Source organism: Sciurus carolinensis, chromosome 6 (genome assembly GCF_902686445.1).
Source record: "Sciurus carolinensis chromosome 6, mSciCar1.2, whole genome shotgun sequence".
NCBI lineage: Eukaryota > Metazoa > Chordata > Mammalia > Rodentia > Sciuridae > Sciurus > Sciurus carolinensis.
In genome coordinates, this window is record NC_062218.1 from 29868287 (window position 1) to 29892211 (window position 23925).

The 23925-nt window shown below is 35.7% G+C and overlaps 1 protein-coding gene across 4 annotated transcripts in view; it reads left to right on the forward strand.

Annotated features, from left to right (window-relative positions):
* Positions 1-23925, forward strand: part of Ttc23l (tetratricopeptide repeat domain 23 like) — a 62078-nt gene that overhangs the window by 36206 nt on the left and 1947 nt on the right. For all 4 annotated transcript variants that reach the window (XM_047556309.1, XM_047556307.1, XM_047556310.1 and 1 more), the window contains exons 9-12: positions 3576-3703; positions 9366-9515; positions 11423-11505; positions 23560-23666. In XM_047556309.1, the coding sequence (XP_047412265.1) occupies positions 3576-3703; positions 9366-9515; positions 11423-11505; positions 23560-23641 (443 nt within the window). In that variant the 3' untranslated portion in view covers positions 23642-23666. The remainder of the gene's footprint in view (positions 1-3575; positions 3704-9365; positions 9516-11422; positions 11506-23559; positions 23667-23925) is intronic.

Sequence of the window (23925 nt, forward strand, 5' to 3'; positions counted from 1 at the left end):
AACATAGGTAATAGAATAAATATTTGAAGCAGATATTGAGAATTTTCCCCGAATTAATGTCAGATACCAGACTACAGGCCTGGAAGATCAAAATATCAAGCAAGATAAATGACAAAATAAAAATACAGTCTCCAACCTACACTTTTGCATATCATATTCAAACTACAGAAAATCAAACATAAAGAAAAAATTAGAAAGAAGCCAGAGGTGGCAAAACAACTTGCCTATACAGGAGCAAAAATAAGAATTACATTTAACTTCCCAAAACTGTGCAATCAAAAAGAGGATAGGGAAATATTTTATTTTGAGAGAGAAAAAAATTCACCAGCCTAGAATTCTGTATCCTGAAAAGTTACCATTCCAAAGTGAATAAGAAATAATGATTTTAACGAACTAAAATTGAAGGAATTTGTTACTAGTGGCTCTGCCTTGTAAGAAATGTTAAAAGAAGTTTCTCAGAAGGAAAATTATGTAGGTCAGGAACTCATATGTACACAAAAAAGGCAGAACATTGAAAATAAATGAGGGCTAGTAAAATAAAAATATTTTTCTTAACAGATAAGTTTGTTCAAAATCATAGCAAGAGTATATTATAAGTAAAATTAATTATAACAATCACACAGGGACTGGAGGAATGGAACAGAAGTATTTTGTTTTTAATAAGGTACTCACACTACCCATAAAGTGAAATTGTATTATTTGAAAGTGAACTTGGATTAGTTGTAAATGTATATTGAAAACTCTAGAGCAGCCACTGAAAAGAGTAAAAAACAAACAAGTATAACTGATATCCTAAAAAGAAAGAAAATGGAATCATATAAAATGTTCAACCAAACCACAAGGTAAAAAAAGAATGAAAGAAAATATTGGAAACAGAACAAGTGCAACAAAGTAGAAAACAATAATGAGGTGGAAGATGCTGATCAGCTGTATTAATAATCACTTTAGACATCAGTGGTCTAGAACTGAGGAAAAAGCTCAGTGACAGAGCACTTATCCTACATGCCTGAGACCCTGGGTTCAATCTTCTGCACTGAAATAAATAGTCTAAATAAACTAGCATAAAGGCAAAAATTTTAATATTCAAAGGCAAGACCCAAATATATGTTTTCTCTAAGAAACACACTTTACGTAGATTAAAATAATAAATTTAAAGCAAATGGATAAAGAGATATATTCTTTGTTAGCATTAATCAAAATAAGGTAAAAATGGCTGTATTAGTATCAGAAAGAACAGATTTAGAATAAGGAAAGCTATCAGGGATAAAGAGGGACATTATATAAAAATAATGGGGCCAGTTCTCCAAGAAGACAATCCTTGACACGTAGGTAGCTAACATCAGAATGTCAAAATACATGAGACAAAACTGATAAAACTGACATGAGAAATAGATGATTTCACTATTACAGTTAGAGACTTCCATGCCCTTCTATCAGAAATGGACAGATGCATTGCTTCTTGGCCTTTCGGCCAAGATCAAGCGTAGAAATGAAAGATCCAGCTGACAAAAAATATCAGTAAGCAATAATTACACTCAATGACATCATCAGTCAACTTTATATAATTGACATTTATTGACTGCATCCAAAAAACAGCAGAATACACATCATTTTCAAGCCTCCATGAAGCATTCATCAACGTAGACCACATTCTGGGTCTTAATAAATTTAAATCATACAATCTCTATTCTCAGACCACAATGGAATTAATAACAGAAAATGAAAACTACCCCCAGATATTTGGAGAATAAACAAAACATTTCTAAGTAATGGATAGGTCAAAGAAGAAATCTCAAGAGAAATTTTAAAATATTTTGAGTTAATATTTTTTTGAATGGGAACATCATCAAAATTTGTGGAATGCAACAAAAGTGGTGCTTAAAATAAAATTTATAGCATTGAATTAATTGAAAAGAAAAAGATCTAAAATCAATAATGGGACCTACTGTGATGTCATTAGATCATGGTGGGCATTGCCCTGGGAAGAAATTAGTTATTTTGGGACTCTGGTTAGTCCTCACAAGAGGGTTGTTATAAAAGATCAGGGACTGGCCCTTCCCTGCTCTCTGGCTTTCTATCTCTCCCTCTCTCTTCCCACCATGATGTGATGGAGTCAGAGGACCTATGTCAGAGCCAGTGCCATGTTGTTTGGACTTCAAAACTGAGGGCTAAATAAACCTCTTTTCTTTTTAAAGTACCCAGTCTCAGATATTACATTACAGCAATGGAAAAAGACCAATACAAACATCTACAAAAACCCTATAGCTAACATCTTTATTCTTTTTTTTTTTTTTTTTTTTTTTTTTTTTGTGGTGCTGGGAATTGAACCCAGGGCCTTGTGCGTGCAAGGCAGGCACTCTACCAGCTGAGCTATATCCCCAGCCCATGTCTTTATTCTTAATGGAGAAAAACTGGAAGCTTTTTCAGTAAAATTGGGAACAAGACAAGGATATACCCTCTCACTACTCCTTTGTTACATTACACTAGAAGTCGTAGCTAATGCAACAAGATAATAAAGGAAATAAAAGAAGTATCTTTAATAAGGAATAAATAAAACTGTTTTGTTTGCAAATGACATGATTGCCTAGTTAGAAAATCTGGAAGAATCAACAACAATAGACCTAGAATGAATGATTATAGAAAGTACATACACTCTTAGTTAATGTACAAATTTCAATTCCTATTCTATTTATCAGTAATGAACAAGTGAAATTTGAAATTAAAAACATAACACCATTTACATTTGCATCCTGAAAAATAAAATAATTAGGTATAAAAATCTAACAAAATATGTACAAAATGCATGAGAATTATAAAATCCAATGAAAGAAATCTAAGAATTAAATGAACAGATATTTCATGTTCATGGATAAGAACACTTAAGGTTGCCAAGATGTCAGTTATTCCCAACGTGACCTACAGATTCAACTCAACACCATTCAAAATCCCAGCAAATTATTTTGTGGATATTATAAATATTGTGAAGTTCATATGAAGAGGCAAAGACCCAGAATAATTATGTAATGCTGACCACTGGAGGACTGACACTCCCTGACTTCAAAACTTAACTACAAAGCTATAGTAATCAAGACAATGTTGTATTGGCAAATATTTCCCATTGTTTCTCTACATTTTCTAGATCGTTTGCATAAACATCTATTATATTTTGGATAAAAGACAATGTCAAAAATAAATTTTAGTAACAACTGTATACTTAAAGTACTTTAAAATTATAACTCACTCTCTCTACATACCACCACCCCACACAAACCAGAAACCCTCAATAAATAGTGATCTCTGTGTCAGAGTTTTAGTTAAAAATATTGTCTTTCAGTACACTTGAAAGTTTCATGTGGTAGCTATTTTAGCTCTTAGGATAATAAGAATATTCAGGTAGAACTTTCGTTTTCTACATTAAATTCATGAAAATCATCTGAAGCCATCAAATCATGGCATCAGGGTCTGTGGTGAGACCTGAGATGAAAGCAGGCATGTACTTTTAAGCGTAAAAATGTTGATTGCATCAAAACTGATAGACACTTTTGAAGGCTAGCGCTTGTTTCCATTTTTTCCAGATGCTGTTGAGACATATTTTATAAAAAGTATCAGTGCATATCAAGCAACACTGGGCTCAGAGGATTATGAAACATTGACCACCATTGAAGAATTTTGCAAATGGCTTGTTGAAAATGGGGATAAACAGGTAAACATAATCAACTCATAAACATAATTGTTAGTTTATTTATTATATCTGGACAGCTTTTTTCATCTCAATTCAAGCTGTAGCTTAGAAAAGTCTCAGGTGAAACAAGGAATAAAACATAACAGCTGGTACTACTTGGGATATTAGTATTTTTCTTGTATCTTAACACAAAATGTCCTTCAAATCCAGAACATATATAAGCTCCAACTTTATAAATTTAATATTTTAAGTCATAATTGACTTCAACCTTTGGATATGGCTGCGAACATTTTCTTTCATTTTCCCTCTCAGTCTGACCTCAGCTCTTATTAGCCACAATTTTGTTTTCACATTTAAAAAGGTTATAGAATATTCTTTGGACTGCTGGCTTTTTATTTATAAATCCCATAAGCCTCAGCTATTGCTTGAAAACTTATGACCTGAGCTTTTGTATTCAGTATAGCAAAACCTTAGTGAATACCTTTGTCTGTAATGAGATCCCACGTAACTTTGCTCTGACCAAACCAATTTTATACTTCCTTGGGCAAGTGAGAAAATGGATAGATTTAACATGGTCAAATTTAAAAGGGTTACAGGTATATGAAAAGTAAGAATTTATTTCTAGGAAGGAAGAAAACTTCTATCACATTGTAATATTTTTAAATAAATGATGACATTTTATTTTTTTCCTATTTTAACTGTTGCTTGTTAAAGAGAAATCTTACTGTAATTTGCAATTTTTGTGGTCATATTTTCTGTTGAGTCAGAAGATTATCATGTGATACCAGTGCCATTGATTGAGCTCATATTTAATTTTACTCTCAAAGATGTGAAAGCCCTTTGTCAGAATTGCAGAGATTGCATTTGTTATGTCCTGGTGAGATGACTGTCTTGACTTGTTTTTGTTAAAATGCCAGTATCAATTCCTGAAGGTCTTCTGCTTCTAATCAAATGCTTCCTAGTAAACCAAGCCCCTGAACAAAAACATAAAACGTGGCTCTTGAATCTAAACCATATTCAGGACTATGAGCAGTCATCTTTACCACTAGAAAGCAAATTCCATAAGGGTAGGAAATTTTCTCTTGTTAACTACAGTATACCTATTGCCTGAAAGTATCTAGAACTTGGCAGGTGCTCAATAATAAATTAATTTAATTGCTGATAGTTATAGCACATTTTATATTTTTTAAAGGAACACTTTCCCTCACCTCCAAACCTGATATATGGCTATATGCCTGTTCTCAAGGAACAAAATAGAAAGTCAGATGGTTTGGGAATTGTGTTCCCATGGAATATAGTTTTTTCCTTGGTAAATAGAGGTTTAAGTTACCAATGATTTTTTAAAAAGTCTCCATTTGGCTAGAACCATTATCTTTCAGAAATCATTGAAATGAAAAATGCAAAGAGAAAAGAAGAGAGGTACCTACTGAATGTTCTCTGGGCATGGTGGCTCATGCCTATAATCTCAGTGATTGAAAGGCTGAGACAGAAAGACGATGGGTTTGAGGCCAGCCCAAGCAACTTAGAAAGACGCTGCCTCAAAATAAAGTAAAATGAACTGAGGGTATAACTTGGTGGTAGAGAGATTTTCCAGCATGCATGATGCCCTGAGTTTAATCCTCATTATCACAACAAAACAAAATAACAACAACAACAAAAAGAGAGCATGTACTTTTTCCTTTGACCACATACATGCAAATCAGAAGATGATGTTATAAAGATTAACATGCAAAAATCAGTCAATGTAATACACCAACTTAACAAAGGATAAAAATTATATGATCATCACAAAAGTGAAGAAAAAATTTTGACAAATTCATTAACTTTTTATGATAAATCAGTCAACAAACTAGAAATAAATGGAAATTTTCTCAGTAAAGGCCATATGTGAAAGGCCTGCAGCTGATATCATACTAAGTGGTGAACAAGTGAAAACTTTTGCTCTAAAATTGGGAACAAAATAAGGATATCCGCTTTTACCACTTCTTTTCAATTTTGTACTAAAAGTACTAGCCAAAGTAATTAGACAAGAAAAAGAAACAAAAAAACATTCAAATTGGAAAGGAAAAAAGTAGAGTTTTTGTTTGCAGAATTATATAGTGTTATATTTTTAAAAAATCCTAAAGATTACACACACACACACACACACACACACACAAATTTTAGAAATGAAGTTCAGCCAAGTTGTCTGAGACAAACATACAAAAACCAGATGTATATTTATACACTAATAAACAATCTGAAAAGGAAGTAAGAAAAGAATCTCACTTACAATAGCATCAAAAACAATGAAATACTTAGAATTTAATAAATTTAACAAAGGTTAAATATTTGCTGAAAAAAGAATGAAATTATAAATGCATGTTTTCTTACTCTAAGAATACATAGATAATTAAAAAGAAAAAATGCAAAGATTATAAACCCCTGAGATTCCTAGATTATTGACTGTTTCCTGGAAAGCAACAATTGAAGCTTTTTAAAAATAGTCGTTCAGCATATAGAGGATAATGCTTACACTTTCAACTTAGTTCTGAAGAAATATTCTATTTATACATGCCAAAATAGAAACAATATAGGCAGTGCAATGTATAATTCTTGAAGGTGCAATGAAAACTAAACCTCTTTATCCTCTCTAAAGAAAGCACATTGGAAGGCAAATACATACAAGCAAGATGATGAATGTTTTCTAAGGTATACTGAATTCTTTGTTGTGTTTTAAGTAGTTAAGAGCACTAATTGTTCTGGCTAGGGTTTCAAGGACTGTGTTGAATATGAGTGGTAAAAGAGGGCATTCTTGTTCCAGTTTTTAGAGGGAATACTTTCAGTTTTCCTCCATTTAGAATGATGTTGGCCTTGGGCTTAGCATATATAGTTTTTACAATGTTGAGGTGTGTTCCTAGTCTCCCTAGTTTTTCTAGAGTTCTGAGCATGAGTAGATGCTGAATTTTGTCAAATGCTTTTTCTGCATCTATTGAGATAATCGTGTGATTCTTGTCTTTAAATCTATTGACGTGATGAATTACATTTATTGATTTCTGTATGTTGAACCAGCCTTGTGTCTCTGGAATGAACCCCTATTGATCATGGTGCACTGTCTTTTTAATATGATTTTGTATCTGATGTTCCAGGAGTTTATTAAGAATTTTTGCATCAATGTTCATCAGGTATATTGATCTGAAGTTTTTTCCTTGATGTGTCTTTGTCAGGTTTTGCTATCAAGGTGATACTAGCTCTTAGACAAAAGAAAGAAAGGGATATGAATAGAAAAAGAAGAGCTCAAATTATCCTATTTGTCAACAATATGATTCTATATTTAGTAGACCCAAAAAAACTCCTTCAGAAAGCATCTAGAACTCAAAAATGAAATCAGCAAAGTAGCAGGATATAAAATTAACACGTATAAATCAGTTGCATTCCTAAACACCAATGATGAGTCAGCTGAAAGAGAAATCAGGAAAAGTATCCCAGTCACACGAGCCTCAAAAACAAAATATTTGGGAATCAGTCTAATAAAAAGGTGAAATACCTCTAAAATGAAAACTATAGAACTCTAAAGAAATAAATTGAAGCAGAAACTCAGAAAATGGAAAGATCTCCTATGTTCTTGCATAGACAGAATTAATATTTTTTAAATGGCCATACTACTAAAAGCAGTGTACAGATTTAATGCAATTCCAACTAAAATTCCAATGACATTCTTCATAGAAATAGAAAAAACAGTCATGAAATTCATTTGGAAAAATAAGAGGCCCAGAATAACCAAAGCAATCCTCAGTGAAAAAAGCGAAGCAGGAAGCATCACAATACCAGAACTTAAATTATACTACAGAGCTATAGTAACCAAAATGGCATGGTATTGGCACAAAAATAGACATGAAGACAATAGAGCAGAATAGAAGACACAGAGTCATACCCACATAAATATAGTTATCTCATACTAGACAAAGGCACCATAAACCTGCATTAGAAGAAAGGTAGCCTCTTCAGCTAATGGCTGGGAAAACTGGAAGTCCATATAGTAGAATAAAATTGAATCTCTATCTCTCACCTGGCACAAAACTCAACATAAAGTGTATGAAGGTCATAGGCATTAGTCCAGAGACTCTGCCTACTAGAAAAAGTAGGCCCAACTCTTCACCATGTTGACTTAGGAACTGACTTCCTCAGTAAGACTCCTAAAGTACAAGTAAAATCAAGTATCAATAAATGGGATGGTATCAAGCTAAAGCTTTTCTTCACAGCAAAGAAAACGATCGAGAATGTGAACAGAGAGCCTATAGAATGGGAGAAAATCTTTACCACCTGCACCTCAGATAGAACATTACTCTCCAGGATACACAAAGAACTCAAAACACTTAACACCAAAAAAAACCAAATAATTGAATCAATAAATGGGCAAAGGCACTGAACCGGCACTTCATTGAAGAAGATACACTACCAGTCAACAAATATATGAAAAAAAGTTTTCAACATCACTAGCAATTAGAGAAATGCATATCAAAACTACACTGAGATTCCATCTCACTTCAGTCAGACTGGCAATTGTCAAGAATACAAGTAAACAATAAATGTTGGCAAGGATGAGGGGAAAAACGTTCACTTAAACATTGCTGGTGGGACTGCAAATTGGCGCACCAATCTGGAAAGAATTATGGAGATTTCTCAGAAAACTTGGAATGGAACCGCCATTTGACCCAGTTATCCCACTCCTCAGCATAAACCCAAAGGACTTAAAATCAGCATAATACAGTGACGCAGCCACATCAATGTTTAGAGCAGCTCAATTCACAATAGCCAAACTATGGAACCATTTTTAAAAACTATTTTTAAAAAATATCAGTATTGTAAAATATAAAAATTGCAGAAGACTATGGGAATTATGAAAACTAGATGCAATATAAGATTCTTGATTAATTAGTAGATTTTAAAAAGTTATTGGGACAATTGGAAAATTTGCACTGGAGTGTATATATTAAGCTAATAGTATGGTATCAATGTAAAATTTATTGAATGATAAGTGTTCTTGTAGTTAAATAGGAGAATGTTCTAGGAAGATATTGCTTAAGTATTTATGGGGAAAGTGTCTTGATGACAACTTATTTTCAACAAAAATATGTGTATATGTATATATTCACCTGTGTGTGTGTTTATGTGTTTGTGTATATTTGAGAGAAAAAGAGCACAATAAAGCAAATGTGGAGAAATGGTGATCATTTATGAATCTAGGTGAAAATTTCATGAGTACTCAACCTATTATTTTTTAACTTATCTAAATGTCTGAAATTTCTTTAAAGAAAAAAAGGAAAGAATGAGTGCTGTGGAGTTTGGAATTCAGACTGTGTGGTGTTTGATGTGATCTTGGGCAAGAACCTTTTATTAGTCCTCATTAGCGTTTATTAGTCCTCATTCCTTCATCTGTAAAATGAGTGTAAAAATAGTTTATCACATTGAATAGCCATGAAAATTAAATACTATTACACCTATGAGTTAACTACTTTTAGTTTTGAGCTTAGAACTTTAACTCATAGGTACAAATTGTTTAGGTGACACATCATAACTGACTGGTCTTGGTGGGTCTTGTCACTGTGAGATAGAATGTCTCCTTCATGGAGTTCATGGCACAGAACTAGCAGGCTCTTTCTGAATTGCAAGGTTGATTTTTTTTTTTAATTTTATTCCCTAGGACGCTTACAAACTGCTGAAGGCTTCGCTGAAGTCCCAGATCATTAGCTATGGTGACTGTAGCAAAAAGGTGGCAGAAACTTTTTATAACTTGGGCAGGATCTGCTTTGCCAATGGAGAGCTCAGAAAGGCAATTCAGCTGCTAAGGAAGGTGAGCCAAGGAAGGTGAATTTTGCCTGTGTTTTTTACATTTTATCCTGGGCTTATCAGCAGAACTGAAGAGTGATGTATGTATATATGTGTGTATATCCATTCCCATCCCTTCCCTTCCCTTTCAGGGTGTATAACCAATTAAAATGCTGATAGAACAAAGGCTAGAGCCTTGGTAAGATAGATAGGGATGCCTCTACATAACACCTAGCTTTGCCCAAAGTCAGAGAAGTCTGTAAAGATCCACTGACACTCAAGTGAGCAGAGGGTGGAGTCACAGGCAATTCACACATTTCATTGGTTAACCTCAGGTCTGGACAAATTTTTATCTCATTTTGGGTTAATGTAAACAGAAAATCAAATAACGGGAGAAAAGGAAACTCATTTGAAGATTCAGAGAAAAAGAACACCTTTTTCTTTTAGGTACTGTTTTGGGGTTTGGAAACTGCTCTTGAAACTAAAAAGAAAGGGAGAAAGAGCCCCAAATTTAAAAGCTTTAAGGAGACCTTTTGGCAGACAGATTATAGAATAAAGAGAGTCACACATGTGTTTTCTAGTGATATTTTTGCTGACTTTCTTTGGGGCAGTTTGGTTTCATAGAAAAGGTGTCAAAGTTAAATGTAGTAGAGTGGGAATAAGAAGGTATAGAAAAGACAAATATTAAGTTATAATCTTTTGATGGGTTAATTTTAATTGACATACAGTAAACTGCACATCTTTAAAGTGTACAATCTGATCAATTCTGACATCTATCTACGCCTCTGAAGCCATTACTACAATCAAGTATTCTTGAACTTCATTATCTAGAATGAAGTTGTTTCCATTAAATTACTTGGAAACAGTCTGATCATTTCATATCTTGCATTTAATTTTAAGGTTTGTTAGATGGGACTGGAGCACAATTTAGTCGAGGGCTAATAATGATCCCTTATTACTAAGGCAAGAGCCTATTAGGTATCCAATCCAAAGATTAATGAACAAGGAGGTTTTCCAGTTTTTTCTGGTAAGTACAGACACTAACCTGGTCCTAAATAAGTGCCAGGCAGGACTCCTGTACCTTCAGATGATTTTTCCCTATCTTTGAGGAATGTTCCAGTTAGTCCTTTGCTTACTACTTAAGGGGAACCACTGTAGATACCTATGGTTCCTTTTCTATGCAGTATCTCCTAAAAGTCTTCTGGGACTCAGCTTTATCAGGGAGTTTGGTGCACTTTGGTCCCCTTCCCTGTGTTATGTCTAGACACAGTCAAAACAGTAATCTGGGACAATCGGAGGGTTACCCACACTTGCTTTCCCTTTCTTCGGGATCATGATCTTTTTTTACCTGATGTCTGGTATCTTTAAAATTCATGGATTTTTGTCCACTTTTTCTTTTTTGGTTGCTTCAGGTAATGGAGTAAATCTGGTCCCTACCATTCCATGTTGGCTAGAAACAAAGTTCAGCAATAAAATTTGAAGTGGAAAACTACCTAAAAGAAAAGTTATGCAACACGAGAAAACAAGGCAGCTTTGGGATGCATGCATAACTCTCATTTCATTTAATTTCTATCCATTTAGTTATAGCTATATGGAAAATTCTGATGTAAACCACTACTGTAGCCATGTTTTAAGTAGGGATGCTCTCAGTTTAGGACTGTTACTTTGGTTTTCTGCAGCCACATTTGGTAGAGGACAGTGAAGTAAACTGGAGTATGCATGCAGCATGAGTGTGATAGGAGGTAACTAAAGAGGCTTCAATCCGTACTCCTTTTCCTACTTGGTAGGGAACCAATGACATGCAATATAGGCATTCAAAATTTAAACTTGTGACATTCCAGTTCCACTGGTCCTCTTCTGAGTTTAGTCTGCATTTGAAATACTTGTTATCTTAGACTCTTTAACCTATTATGTTTCTCACTTCACATACAGTGCCTCATGATTCAAATTTTTATATATGGAAGTGAGCATAATAAAAGCAAAGAGACAAAAGGCCTCCTTACCCAACTGCAGAGGTAAGTTCCATCCCTGGGCATCAACCAGGTCATCAAAGGCCTCTCACTGTTCAAGCAGTGTTTCAGTCCATTTCTGCCCTGCTTGTGACTAATAGACCTGACAAGAATGATTTTAAGGAGGAGAAGTTTATTGGGGGCTATGGTTTCAGAGTTCCCAAGTCCGTAGATAGCCAGTTCCATTCCTTGGGACTTGAGGTAAGGCAGAACATCATGGTGGAAGATTGTAGTGGAGGAAAGCAGGTCAAGACATAGCCACCAAGAAGAAGAGAGACTTTCCTCACCACGACAAAATAAATACCCAAAGGTACGCCCCAATGACTCAGCTCCTTCAGCTGCATTCTACATGCCTACAGTTACCACCCAGCTAATCCCTATCGCAGGATTAATGCTCTGAGTATGTTGAAGGTTTTGATAATCTAGTCATTTCACCTCTAAGCTGTTTTGCATTACCTCACACTTGAGTTTTTGGGAACACCTAAAACTGAAACCATACAACCAGATAGTGGTGATTCACCTCTGTCATTATTACTAGTAAGACAAAATTATACCTCTACTATAGATTTAGCTAAATACTATACTGAGGATAAACAACTGATTTCTTGTATTCTCTTAGAATGCTATATTATAGCTAGGCACAGTGCTACACACTCATAATCCCAGTGACTTAGGAGGCTGAGGCAGGAGGATCACAAGTTTGAGGTCAGCCTCAGGAACTTAGCAAGAACCTCGTCTTTTTTTTTTTTATTGTAAACAAATGGGATACATGTTGTTTCTCTGTTTGTACATGGCGTAAAGGCATACCATTTGTGTAATCATAAATTTACATAGAGTAATGCTGTTTGATTCATTTTGTTATTTTTTCCCTTCCCCCCCACCCTTCCCACCCCTCTTTTCCCTCTATACAGTCCTTCCTTCCTACATTCTTGCCCCCCTCCCTAACCCTAACTCTAACCCTAACACTAACCCCTCCCACACCCCATTATGTGTCATCATCCACTTATTAGCGATATCATTCATCCTTTGTTTTTTTGAGATTGGCTTATCTCACTTAGCATGATATTCTCCAGTTTCATCCATTTGCCTGCAAATGCCATAATTTTATCATTCTTTATGGCTGAGTAATATTCCATTGTATATATATACCACAGTTTCTTTATCCATTCATCAATTGAAGGACATCTAGGTTGGTTCCACAATCTGGCTATTGTGAACTGAGCAGCTGTGAACATTGATGTGGCTGTATCTCTGTAATATGCTGATTTTAAGTCCTTTGGGTATAGGCCAAGGAGTGGGATAGCTGGGTCAAATGGTGGTTCCATTCCAAGTTTTCTAAGGAGTCTCCACACTGCTTTCCAGAGTGGCTGCACTAATTTGCAACCCCACCAGCAATGTATGAGTGTACCTTTCTCCCCACATCCTCGCCAACACCTGTTGTTGCTTGTATTCTTGGTAATCGCCATTCTAATTGGGGTGAGATGGAATCTTAGGGTGGTTTTGATTTGCATTTCTCTTATTACTAGAGATGTTGAACATTTTTCCATATGTTTGTTGATTGTTTGTAGGTCTTCTTCTGTGAAGTGTCTATTCATTTCCTTAGCCCATTTGTCGATTGGATTATTTGCATTCTTGGTGTAGAGTTTTTTGAGTTCTTTATAGATTCTGGAGATTAGTGCTCTATCTGAAGTATGATTGGCAAAGATTTTCTCCCACTCTGTAGGCTCTTTCTTCACATTGCTGATAGTTTCCTTTGCTGAGAGAAAGCTTTTTAGTTTGAATCTATCCCAGTTATTGATTCTTGCTTTTATTTCTTGTGCTATGGGAGTCCTGTTGAGGAAGTCTGGTCCTAAGCCGACATGTTGAAGCTCTGGACCTACTTTTTCTTCTATAAGATGCATGGTCTCTGGTCTGATTCCAAGGTCCTTAATCCATTTTGGGTTTAGTTTCGTGCATGGTGAGAGATATGGGTTTAGTTTCATTCGGTTGCATATGGATTTCCAATTCTCCCAGCACCATTTGTTGAAGAGGCTATCTTTTCTCCATTGCATATTTTTGGCCCCTTTGTCTAGTATGAGAAAATTGTATTTATTTGGGTTTGTGTTCGTGTCCTCTATTCTGTACCATTGATCCACGTTTCTATTTTGGTACCAATACCATGCCGTTTTTGTTACTATTGCTTTGTAGTAGAGTTGAAGATCTGGTATTGCAATACCCCCTGCTTCACTCTTTCTACTGAGGATTGCTTTAGATATTCTGGGTTTTTTATTCTTCCAGATGAATTTCATAATTTCTTGCTCTATTTCTGTAAGGTACATCATTGGGATTTTAATTGGAATTGCATTGAATCAGTATAGCACTTTTGGTAGTATGGCCATTTTGACAATATTAATTCTTCCTATCCAAGAACATGGGAGATCTTTCCATCTTCTGAGGTTTTCTTTAATTTCTTTCCTTAGTGTTCTGTAGTTCTCATTGTAGAGGTCTTTCAACTCTTTTGTGAGATTGATTCCCAAGTATTTTATTTTTTTCGATGCTATTGTGAATGGGGTAGTTTTCCTAATTTCTCTTTCTGAAGATTCATCACTTATGTATAAAAATGCATTAGATTTATGTGCATTGATCTTATATCCTGCTACTTTACTGAATTCACTTATGAGATCTAAAAGTTTTCTGGTGGAATTTCCTGGTTCCTCTAAGTATACCATCATATCATCAGCAAATAGGGATAGTTTGAGTTCTTCTTTTCCTATTCGTATCCCTTTAATTTGTTTGGTCTGTCTAATTGCTCTGGCTAGAGTTTCAAGGACGATATTGAATAGGAGTGGTGAAAGAGGGCATCCCTGCCTTGTTCCAGTTTTAAGGGAGAATGCTTTCAGTTTTTCACCATTTAGAATAATATTAGCCATGGGCTTAGCGTAGATGGCCTTTACAATGTTAAGGAATGTTCCCACTATCCCTATTTTTTCTAGTGTTTTGAGCATGAAGGGGTGCTGTATTTTATCAAATGCTTTTTCTGCATCTATCGAAATAATCATGTGATTCTTGACTTTAAGTCTGTTGATATGGTGAATTACATTTATTGATTTCCTGATGTTGAACCAACCTTGCATCCCTGGGATGAAACCCACTTGATCATGGTGCACTATCTTTTTAATATGTTTTTGTATGCGATTTGCTAAAATTTTGTTGAGAATTTTTGCGTCGATGTTCATTAAGGATATTGGTCTGAAATTTTCTTTCCTCGATGTGTCTCTGTCTGGTTTAGGTATCAGGGTGATATTGGCTTCATAGAACGAGTTTGGGAAGAAGAACCTCGTCCTGAGACAAAAAATAAAAAGGGCTAGGGATGTAGCTGTATGGTAAAGTGCTCCTGGGTTCAATTCCTAGTAGTAAAAGTAAACAAACAAAAAACACACAGTTTTTTAGGTTTCTGCTATAGTAATATTTGTTCTTTATAATATCCCTTTCAATGCCAAGCATTATAGCCAAATCCTGCAAGTTAAGGTCTCTGTTGAAGTAGTGTGATAGATAGGATATGGATTTATACAAAGTCAATTATTTTTCTTGATGAATGTACAAAGTCTACTTTCCTAAATATATGGCATGTTCTTTGGGAATTTATCTCCAAAGTTAGTGATGAGAGAACCTCTTCATATTCTTTTCTTGAATGTTTATATGTAAGCTGAAGAGCCTATTTTGCACAGGCTTGCCCCATTCTTTAGCTGTGGCATATCATTGATGTTGTTCACCTCCACATGATGTTCACCTTGAACTGTTCTCTTCTAAGAAAGAAGAGAATTAAAATTTGTTGAGTATTTACTAACTCCCTATTTCCCTAATGGAGATAGATACTATTCATAAAGTATTTTATTTAAGCATTAAAAATGCCCAATGTAAACCATTGGGTATTTGAAAGCTCCCATTTGATAGAAGGGAGCCTTGATATTCTGTAAAGGAATTTGCTAAACCTGCCCTGTCTTGGAGGTTAAAGGAAATGCTATCCTTTAGGCCATGTGCTTTTCTCTGAGAGCCTCGAAGAAAGTGGGACATCCTTATTTGGTGAGAGTTAGGACCCTGATTGCATTTACTACATGGGGCTTACAACCCATCCCTTCTCAGTGGGCTCACCAGGGGAACAAGATGAGCAGGAAATACTTTCAGCCCACCCTCCCTGCACCGACTTCAGTCAGTCTCATGAAAGGCAGGACCCACAGAAGACTGTCTCCCTTTTTACAAAATCATTAACCAGAGGATGAGGTTCTCCAGCTTCCCTCTGCGATGCCAAAGGTAGGAGAGGAGTATAGAGAGGACCAACCAAAAGGCAATGCAGGGAGTGTTTTTCCCTGCCTGTCAGTGTCATGAAAGCATATTTTCTTAATAAGGGACCATAAAATATGAATGATTATAATATCAAAGTCCTCCTATTTCCCTGACATTGTTTTGTATTAATATATGCTATTTGTGATTGATAAACCACACTGTTGGATAGGTACTTTTTGGTCTCTCATGATGAAACTGAGACTCAGAATATTTGTGTATCCTGTCAAGAATTTGGTAAAATTTGAATCCAAGTTGATCATATTTCAAAATTGCCCTTATTTTGCTATATAATAGGTATTCAGATTTTGATGATGGGTATACACATGGGCATACCTATTCATCAGGTAAGACTCCAGAACCCATTTTACATATGAGGAAATGAGAACTTACTTACTTGAGTTAATTATCCCAGGAAGAGGCAGTACTGGAATTTTAATGCAGGTCTCTCTGACTCCAGAATACACTCTCTGCAGGTGGTATAGCTTGCATGCAAGGCAGCCTGTCTGGACTCAAAACTCAGGCTGTAACTCTTGGCTCTCTGACCTAGGAGAAGTTACTCAGCCTCCGTCAGCTCCTAGTTATGCATTGGTAGAATGATAGTACCTTCCTCAGCAAGTGGGTTTTCAGAGTTAATGAAATCATATATTACAGTGCTTAGCACAGGGCCTGGCAGGTCTTAAATACTCAATGAGTGTTGACATCATAATAAAATAACAATAACAATAGTAATTCTCTTTCTGAGGTGCTAGAGATAATAAATAGGTCAGAATGTTTAAATAAGAGGCTTCTAAGTAGCACCCTATTATTATTTTATTTTAAGAGTATTGGTAAGAAATATACACAACTGGAGTCAGACCTGTGATCTTGACCTGCCACTGCCACATGGGAAGTTTGTGACCTTGAGCAAATCACTTAACATCCTTGAGCCTTGGTTCTCCATCAGTAAAATGCAGATATCAACAAGCCATAAAGAATTTTGTGAGTTTTACATAAAATCATGTCTTTGACAGGCATACTATAGTGCCACTAGAGTGCATGCTCAATAAATGTTAGCAAACACTCTTCCTGCCCCTCATAGAACGCTGACTTTCACTTTCAAGGCAATAGGTCAAAATATTTGAAATCAGGGATAACGTAGCCCTGACCTATGTTTTGTGTTTGAGGATTTGAATCTCTGAATATGCCTAAAATACATTTTGTGCTTTGAAAGAAGTAGTAATGAAACTGAAAGAACAAAACAGTAATTTCAGAGAAGAAATCTATGATATTTCCTCAAAACTAGGGCAAAAGCTCTACTTAGCTTGTATTTTTAAAAATAATTTATTTATTTTGATTCATTGTAAACAAATGGGGTACAACTTGTTTCTCTGGTTGTACATGAAGTAGAGTCATACCATTTGTATAATCATACATGTACATAGGGTAATGATGTTTGTCTCATTCTGTTAGCTTGTATTTAAAAAGAGAAAGAAACTGCAGGATAGCTGAAGTGAATCTGTTTTTCCAGTAGCCTGAGATTACTTTTCCTTTCCATCCTTGTTAAATCCATGATTTGACAAGTCATGGGAGAAGAAGTTGGGAGACATTGGTGGATCCTAATTCAGACCCCAGGTGTAGTGTGAGTTTTTTAGATGCTTGGAGACTAATTCTTATCTCTGTTAAATGATACTGAGACCTGGACCTACTAAAAGAGTCCATAAAAAGGGAAAAGAAGAGTCTTTTGAAGAACTCTTCTGTAGTAGAAGTGGAATCAATTAAACATTTTTCTTTCCCTGAAACAAGCACATACCTCATTCCTCAAGAACTGCTGAGCAAAGCCATAGGAGCAGCTGCCAAAGCCCAGACAGATGTCAAAAGGCAGTACAAGAATTGTTCTCTTTGCTTCGGCATCTCACTGGAATAATGAATCCCAGATGTCTTGGAACGCTGCTAGTTTTCCAGTGCGCTCTCCTGTGCTATTTACTCCACCTCCTCCAGAAACTCAGTTACAATACTCACTGGACTTTCATTGCCAGGAGCCCCAATTCTTGACTTTTGAAGCCTCTACCAAGAAGTAAAGGCAGAACTAGCCCCTTGAAATGGGGGTTAATTTGAAGGTTAAAAGATAGTTGCGAGGGCCTCAAATAAGATTTTTGTGTGTAGAAAAGGCATAGAAAATCTCAGATTTGGAAGTAAACTCCAAGGTCATTTAGTCTAAATTTTACCCAAGTCACAAACATACTTCAGTTTTAATCATTAATATATGAGATTCTTCTAAGAACTAGACATGTTTAATATGTTTAAGAAATAAATTGTGAAGCTAGACATACAGATATAAACTGTGTATTGGTTGCAGGCAGAGTGCAGGACTTCAAAGAAATGCAGGTTATGGTACAACAGATAGAAAAGAAGTCAGAGGTGAACATTCCAAGTAGCATGAAAAAAAGCATGGTGGCATGGAGCTACTTGATATCTCTGAGGATAAGCAAGGAGCCTGTATGGTTGTAGTTTTGGGCACATGAGCTGGAACATTCTGCAGATGAACTTGGAAAGCAAGATTGGGGCCAGTTACGGAACTTGTGTGTGCTGTATTAAGGAGTTTAAAGTTTATTTAGTAAATAGAAGGCAACTTTCAAAGAGTTTTGAACAGGATATGACGTGATCAAATATTAATTCCGACAGCAATGTGAAGGATAGATGGCACGTAGGGAGGAGTAGGGAGACCGACTAGAAGGCAGATTCAATAGTCCAAGCAAGAGATATTGAGACCCTTAATTATCTAAAGCCATAGTAGAAGCCTTTGCATGTGTAAAGGATGTATTGAGAAAGAACTTAGAAGCTTGATAGACCCTGGGACCAATAAGATGTTAAGTGTAATGGAAGCAGGAATCAAAGGTGGCTTTGAAATTTCTAGTTTGGCAACTGGGTGAGTTGCAATGTTATTAAATGAAATAACATTGGCAAGAGAAGATCATCCTGGAGTATGTCTAGGAGGTCTAGGTGACACAAACCCACTTGACAAAAGTATGAGATCAGCCCTCTTTGTCTTTTATTTATGGAACAGGTTTCTGATGGACATTCGGGAAAATGCATAGGGTGTTTAAATGTGCATGTCCTGTGACTCTGAAATACTGCTCAGAATCTGTTTTTTGAAATCCTTACATACACGTATATGTGTGTGCATGCATGCATGTTTTTGTATGTATGTGTCTGCCTTCCTTATAGATTTGTTTATAATAATAAAATGGTGGAAAAACTCAAATGTCCATCAGAAGAAATATGATCTTTCAGAAGCATCGAATAGAGCTTTGAAGAGTCTTAGAAAAATATTCCAGATATACTGATAGGGATGAAAACAGGAAATGCATTGGTGAGCATTATATAGAATGACTCATAAACATGTAAATATGTAGTTAGTAAAGTGTTCTCTCTGGTACATTTGAATATAGGGAACTTTCAACTATATGTTATATATTTCTCTTATTTTTTATAACAAATATGTGTTGTATTTGTGATAATAAAAAAGATGAATTTTTAAAGAGTATGGTATATGTGTCAAATATTAAGACAGTGTAATGTAGTGGTAAAATAATGGATTGGGGACTGATGGCCTGGATTATAACCATAGCTCTGTTATTTATTTGCTGTGTGACCTTGGAAAAATCACTTTACCTCTTAGTTTCCTCATCCATAAAATGGGAACTGTAACACTTACTTTACAGGATTGTTGTAACTGAGGTAATATAAGTAAAACTGCTTAGATTCCTGGCACATAGTATTTGCTTATTAGATATGATGCTGATGATGGCAGATATGGAGAGAAAGATGACAAATAAGAAGCCATTGTAATGGCAAGTAGAAAATCATCACTGACATTAGCGTGAGCTGTATTGGTAGGGTGAATGTTGGAGATTACTGTTTGTCTAATATCTGATTAAATACTTTATAATCCATTACAGGATAGTCTAATTGTTAGAAGCATATAGAAGTTAGGGTCATAGACTAAATTTAGAGTTATGTCTATGTTTGAATCAGGCTTCACCACTTTCTATGTGCTTTTGAGAAATTTTCCTAAGTCTCAATTTTCTCTAACGAGGATTCAGATAGCATCTGTAATACGAAAACATAATGTGGAGTAAATGAGATAAATCACTTAGTGGTATATAGGAAACGCTCAATAAATATTAGCTATTTTTACAAATCTATTTTTTCATCCAGACTTATTGTAAGTATGAAAGCTTGGAGCATCCACTTCATTTTTGTCCCTATCAAATATCAGCTGTATATGGAAAATTTTTTATTTTTTCTTTTTGTTATTTAATACTTTCATTAGTGCATTACAGTTATACATAATAGTTGGGTACATTTCAACATAATCATACATGCATGGAATTTAATTTGCTCCATGTCAGTCCCCAGTGCCTCCTCTTTCCCTCCCCTTCTTTCTATTCCCTTTCCTCTACTCTATTGGTCTTCCTTCTATTTATTTATTTAATTGGTGTTTTATAGATGCACACAAAGGTGAAATTCACTGTGGTTTATTTATACAGGTACATATTATAATTTTGTCAAATCCGTTCCTCATCTCCTCCTTTTTCCTGCCCTCCCTTCTCCCCTTTAATCTCCTTTTTCTATTCCACTGAACTTCCCTCTGTGCTTATGAGATCTGACTCCCCACACACTTTTTTTTTCTTAGTTCATTCTAGCTTCAGCACATGAGAGAAAACATCCAACCCTTGATTTTCTGAGTCTGGCTTACTCCATTTAGTGTGATGTTCTCCAGTTTCATCCATTTACCAGTAAATGCCATCATCTCATTTTTCTTTATGTCTGAGTAAAATTCCATTTTGTATTTATACCACTTTTCTTAATCCATTCATCTACTGATGGGAACCTAGGCTGATTCCATTTGGCTATTTTGAATTGTGCTGCTATAAATATTGAGGTGACTGTATTATGCTGGTTTTAGTTCTTTGGGATAAACACTGGGTCATATGTTGGTTCCATTCCTGGTGCTTTGCGGGATCTCCATACTGCTTTCCAAAGTGGTTGTACTAATTTGTAGTTATACCAACAATGTATGAGTGTACCTTTTTCCCGAAATCACCACCAGCATTTTTTATTTATTTATTTATTTATTTATTTTGGTACTGGGGATCGAACTCAGGGCCTTGTGCTTGCAAGGCAAAAGCACTCTACCAGCTGAGCTATCTCCCGAGCCCTATTATATTTTTGATAATTGGAGTGAGATGGAATCTTTAATTTTGATTTTCATTTCCCTGATTGTCAGAAATGTTAATAAACATTTTTCATATTTTTCTTGGCTATTGTATTTCTTCTTTTGACAAATGTCTCTTTAGTCCTTTTGCCCACTTATTTGTTGAGTTATTTGGTTTTTGTTGTTGTTGTTATGCTTTTTGAGTTCTGTATATATTCTGGATATTAATCTTCTGTTAGAGGAGTAGCTGGCAAAGATCTTCTCCCACTCAATAGGCTCTCTGTTCACATTCTTAATCCATTCCTTTGCTGTGCAGAAGCTTTTAAATTTAATGCCATCCCCCTTAATGCTTCTTGGTTTTATTTCCTGAGCTTCAGGGGTTTTAAGGAAGTTGATGCCTGTACCAATATGTTAACCCTGTTTTCTTCCGGAAGTTGCTAAGTTTCTGGTCTAATTCCCAAGCCTTTGATCCACTTTGATTTGAGTTTTGTGCAGGGTGAGAGATAGGGATCAAGTTTCATTCTTCTACATATGGCTCTCCAGTTTTCTCACCACCATTTTTTAAAAAGGTTGTCTTTTCTCCAATGTATATTTTTGGCATTGTTGTCAAGTATCAGATGGCTGTAACTGTTTGGGTTTGTCTGCCTTCTTCTCTATCCCATTGATCTTCATGTCATTTTGATGCCAGTACCGTGCTGTGTTGTTATTATAGCTCTGTTGTTATTATAGTACAAGTTGAGAACAGTTATCATGATGCCTCTAGCATCTCTCTTCTTGCTCAGGATTGTTTGGCTATTCTGGGTCTTTAATTCTTCCAAATGTATTTAAGGACCTTTTTTTTTTTTTCTGTATTTCTGCAAAGAATGCTTTTGGTATTTTGATGCATTGAATCTGAGTGCTTTTGGTAATATTGTCATTTTAACAATAATAATTCTGCCTAACCAAGAACACGGGAGGTCTTTCATCTTCTCATTTCTCTCTTCAGTGTTCTGTAGTTTTCATTGTAGAGGTCTTTCACATTTTTGGTTAGCTTTATTCCCACATTTTTTTTAAAGATTATTGTGAATGGGATAGTTTTCCTGATTTATTTCTCAGCATATTCAACATTGGGATATAGGGAAGCTACTGATTTATGAATGTTGATTTTGTATCCTGTTAAATTTATCAGCTCTAGAAGTCTTCTGGTGGAGTTTTTGGGGTCTAGATAGAGGATCGTGTCATCAGCAAATAGATAATTTGACTTCTTTTGTATTTGGATTCCTTAATTTAATAAGAGAAGTTATTTTGATAGAATTTTTGATGGGTCTTAGGCTATAAAATCCAATAGATGGAGCAAGAAAGACCATCCTTTTCTGTTCACAGGAAGGGTAACAGGAAGACTCCCCAGTGACCATTAATCTACTAGTGATCTTGGTAATGTGAGAGAGTAGACAGCCTCTTCTGGGTGGGAGACTTGTGGAGGAAAGCCAAAGGAACATAGGGTAGAAATAGGAATTTGGAGTAATTATCTTCAGAGAGCTGCATCAAGAAAAAACAAAATAGATGCTATATTAAGTTTTATATCAGTCATCCAGTCTTGGGTAAGACCTAAGTGGTGAAATTTATTCTCCATAGCCTGGATCATTTCCAGGCTGCTGTGTTCATATTATTTTCCTAACACTTATTAGTAAATATTCTAATATGGCACTACATAATTAAAAGAGAAAAAATTTGGCTAAACCTTGGTGTGAATGATTGAGGAACAATCTGCTTCAGTATCCAGGTGCTCAGGAGTAACAGCTTTTCCAGATCAGGCTTCTAGGACTAGGTGAGGCACTGGCACAGAGAGAGAACTGAAAACTCAAGAGCCTTTAGTTCTTTGCTTTAGGGTTTTCCTTATGTAGGCCAGGGGCTGCGAAGCCACTGGGAGCCAGCTCAGGGTACCTCATTTTTGGTAGAACAGGGAGCTCTACAGACAACAGCTACTCCGCTGTGTCCACAGAACAGGGCTGAGAGAAGGGTCCAGTATGAAATAGGGCAAGGAGGGCACATATCTTCATCTCTTGGGCTCATTCTGTTACTGGTTTCCTAGAGGATGCTTGAAGTTCTGGAGCAAAAGACTATATTTAGTGGAGCTTGATTATTAGTGTTTTCTGTTATGGGATGTACAAGGGAGAATAGCTAAATTTCTACCACATACTTGCTATTCAGGTGTAAAGAAAAGAGTACTGAACTCTGAGTCAAAAAAAACATCTGTGGGATCCCGACTGCTATAAAATAGCTATGTGAACTTAAGTCAGAAACACTAGTTTCCTTCATTTATTCCTTTAGTCAACATCTGGTGAGTATCTATCAAGTGCCAGGTGCAGCTAAAGCTGCAGGGGGTTAATAAAGATAAATAAAACATGCTGATTAGCCTCAAGAAAGGAGAGACAAAAGAAATATTGAAAACATGAAGTTCTGGAACAACAGTCTCAGTGCAATAAGAGCAGAAAGAGAAAAATCTATGGGCACTGGGAAAGATTTCATAGAGGGATTGACATTTGAGCCATTTCTTGAAGGGAGAGTAACAATCCATCCAAATGGAAAAAAGAAGCCATTCAAGGAAAAAAGAACTGTATATGCAAAGGCACAGAGGCATGACGGAGAGCAGTGTATGGAAGGAATGGTGAGTACTTCTGGTCATTATGGAGCGGAGTGTTTCCTAAAGGAGATTGCCCAGAATGCTAATTCCAAGGGATATGCATTGGTTTGCTGGGAGGAGAGAGGTTCTGGGGCATAAATCAGTTAAAGGAGAAAACTGGGTTGAACAAAGTGACAAGGGTGACTTTCCTGAAGGACTCCTCAGACTTTAAATTTAACTTCCCTTGAGGTATGTTTTGAACAAATCAATTATTTTTTTTAGAAAACATTGTATTTTTATCCAC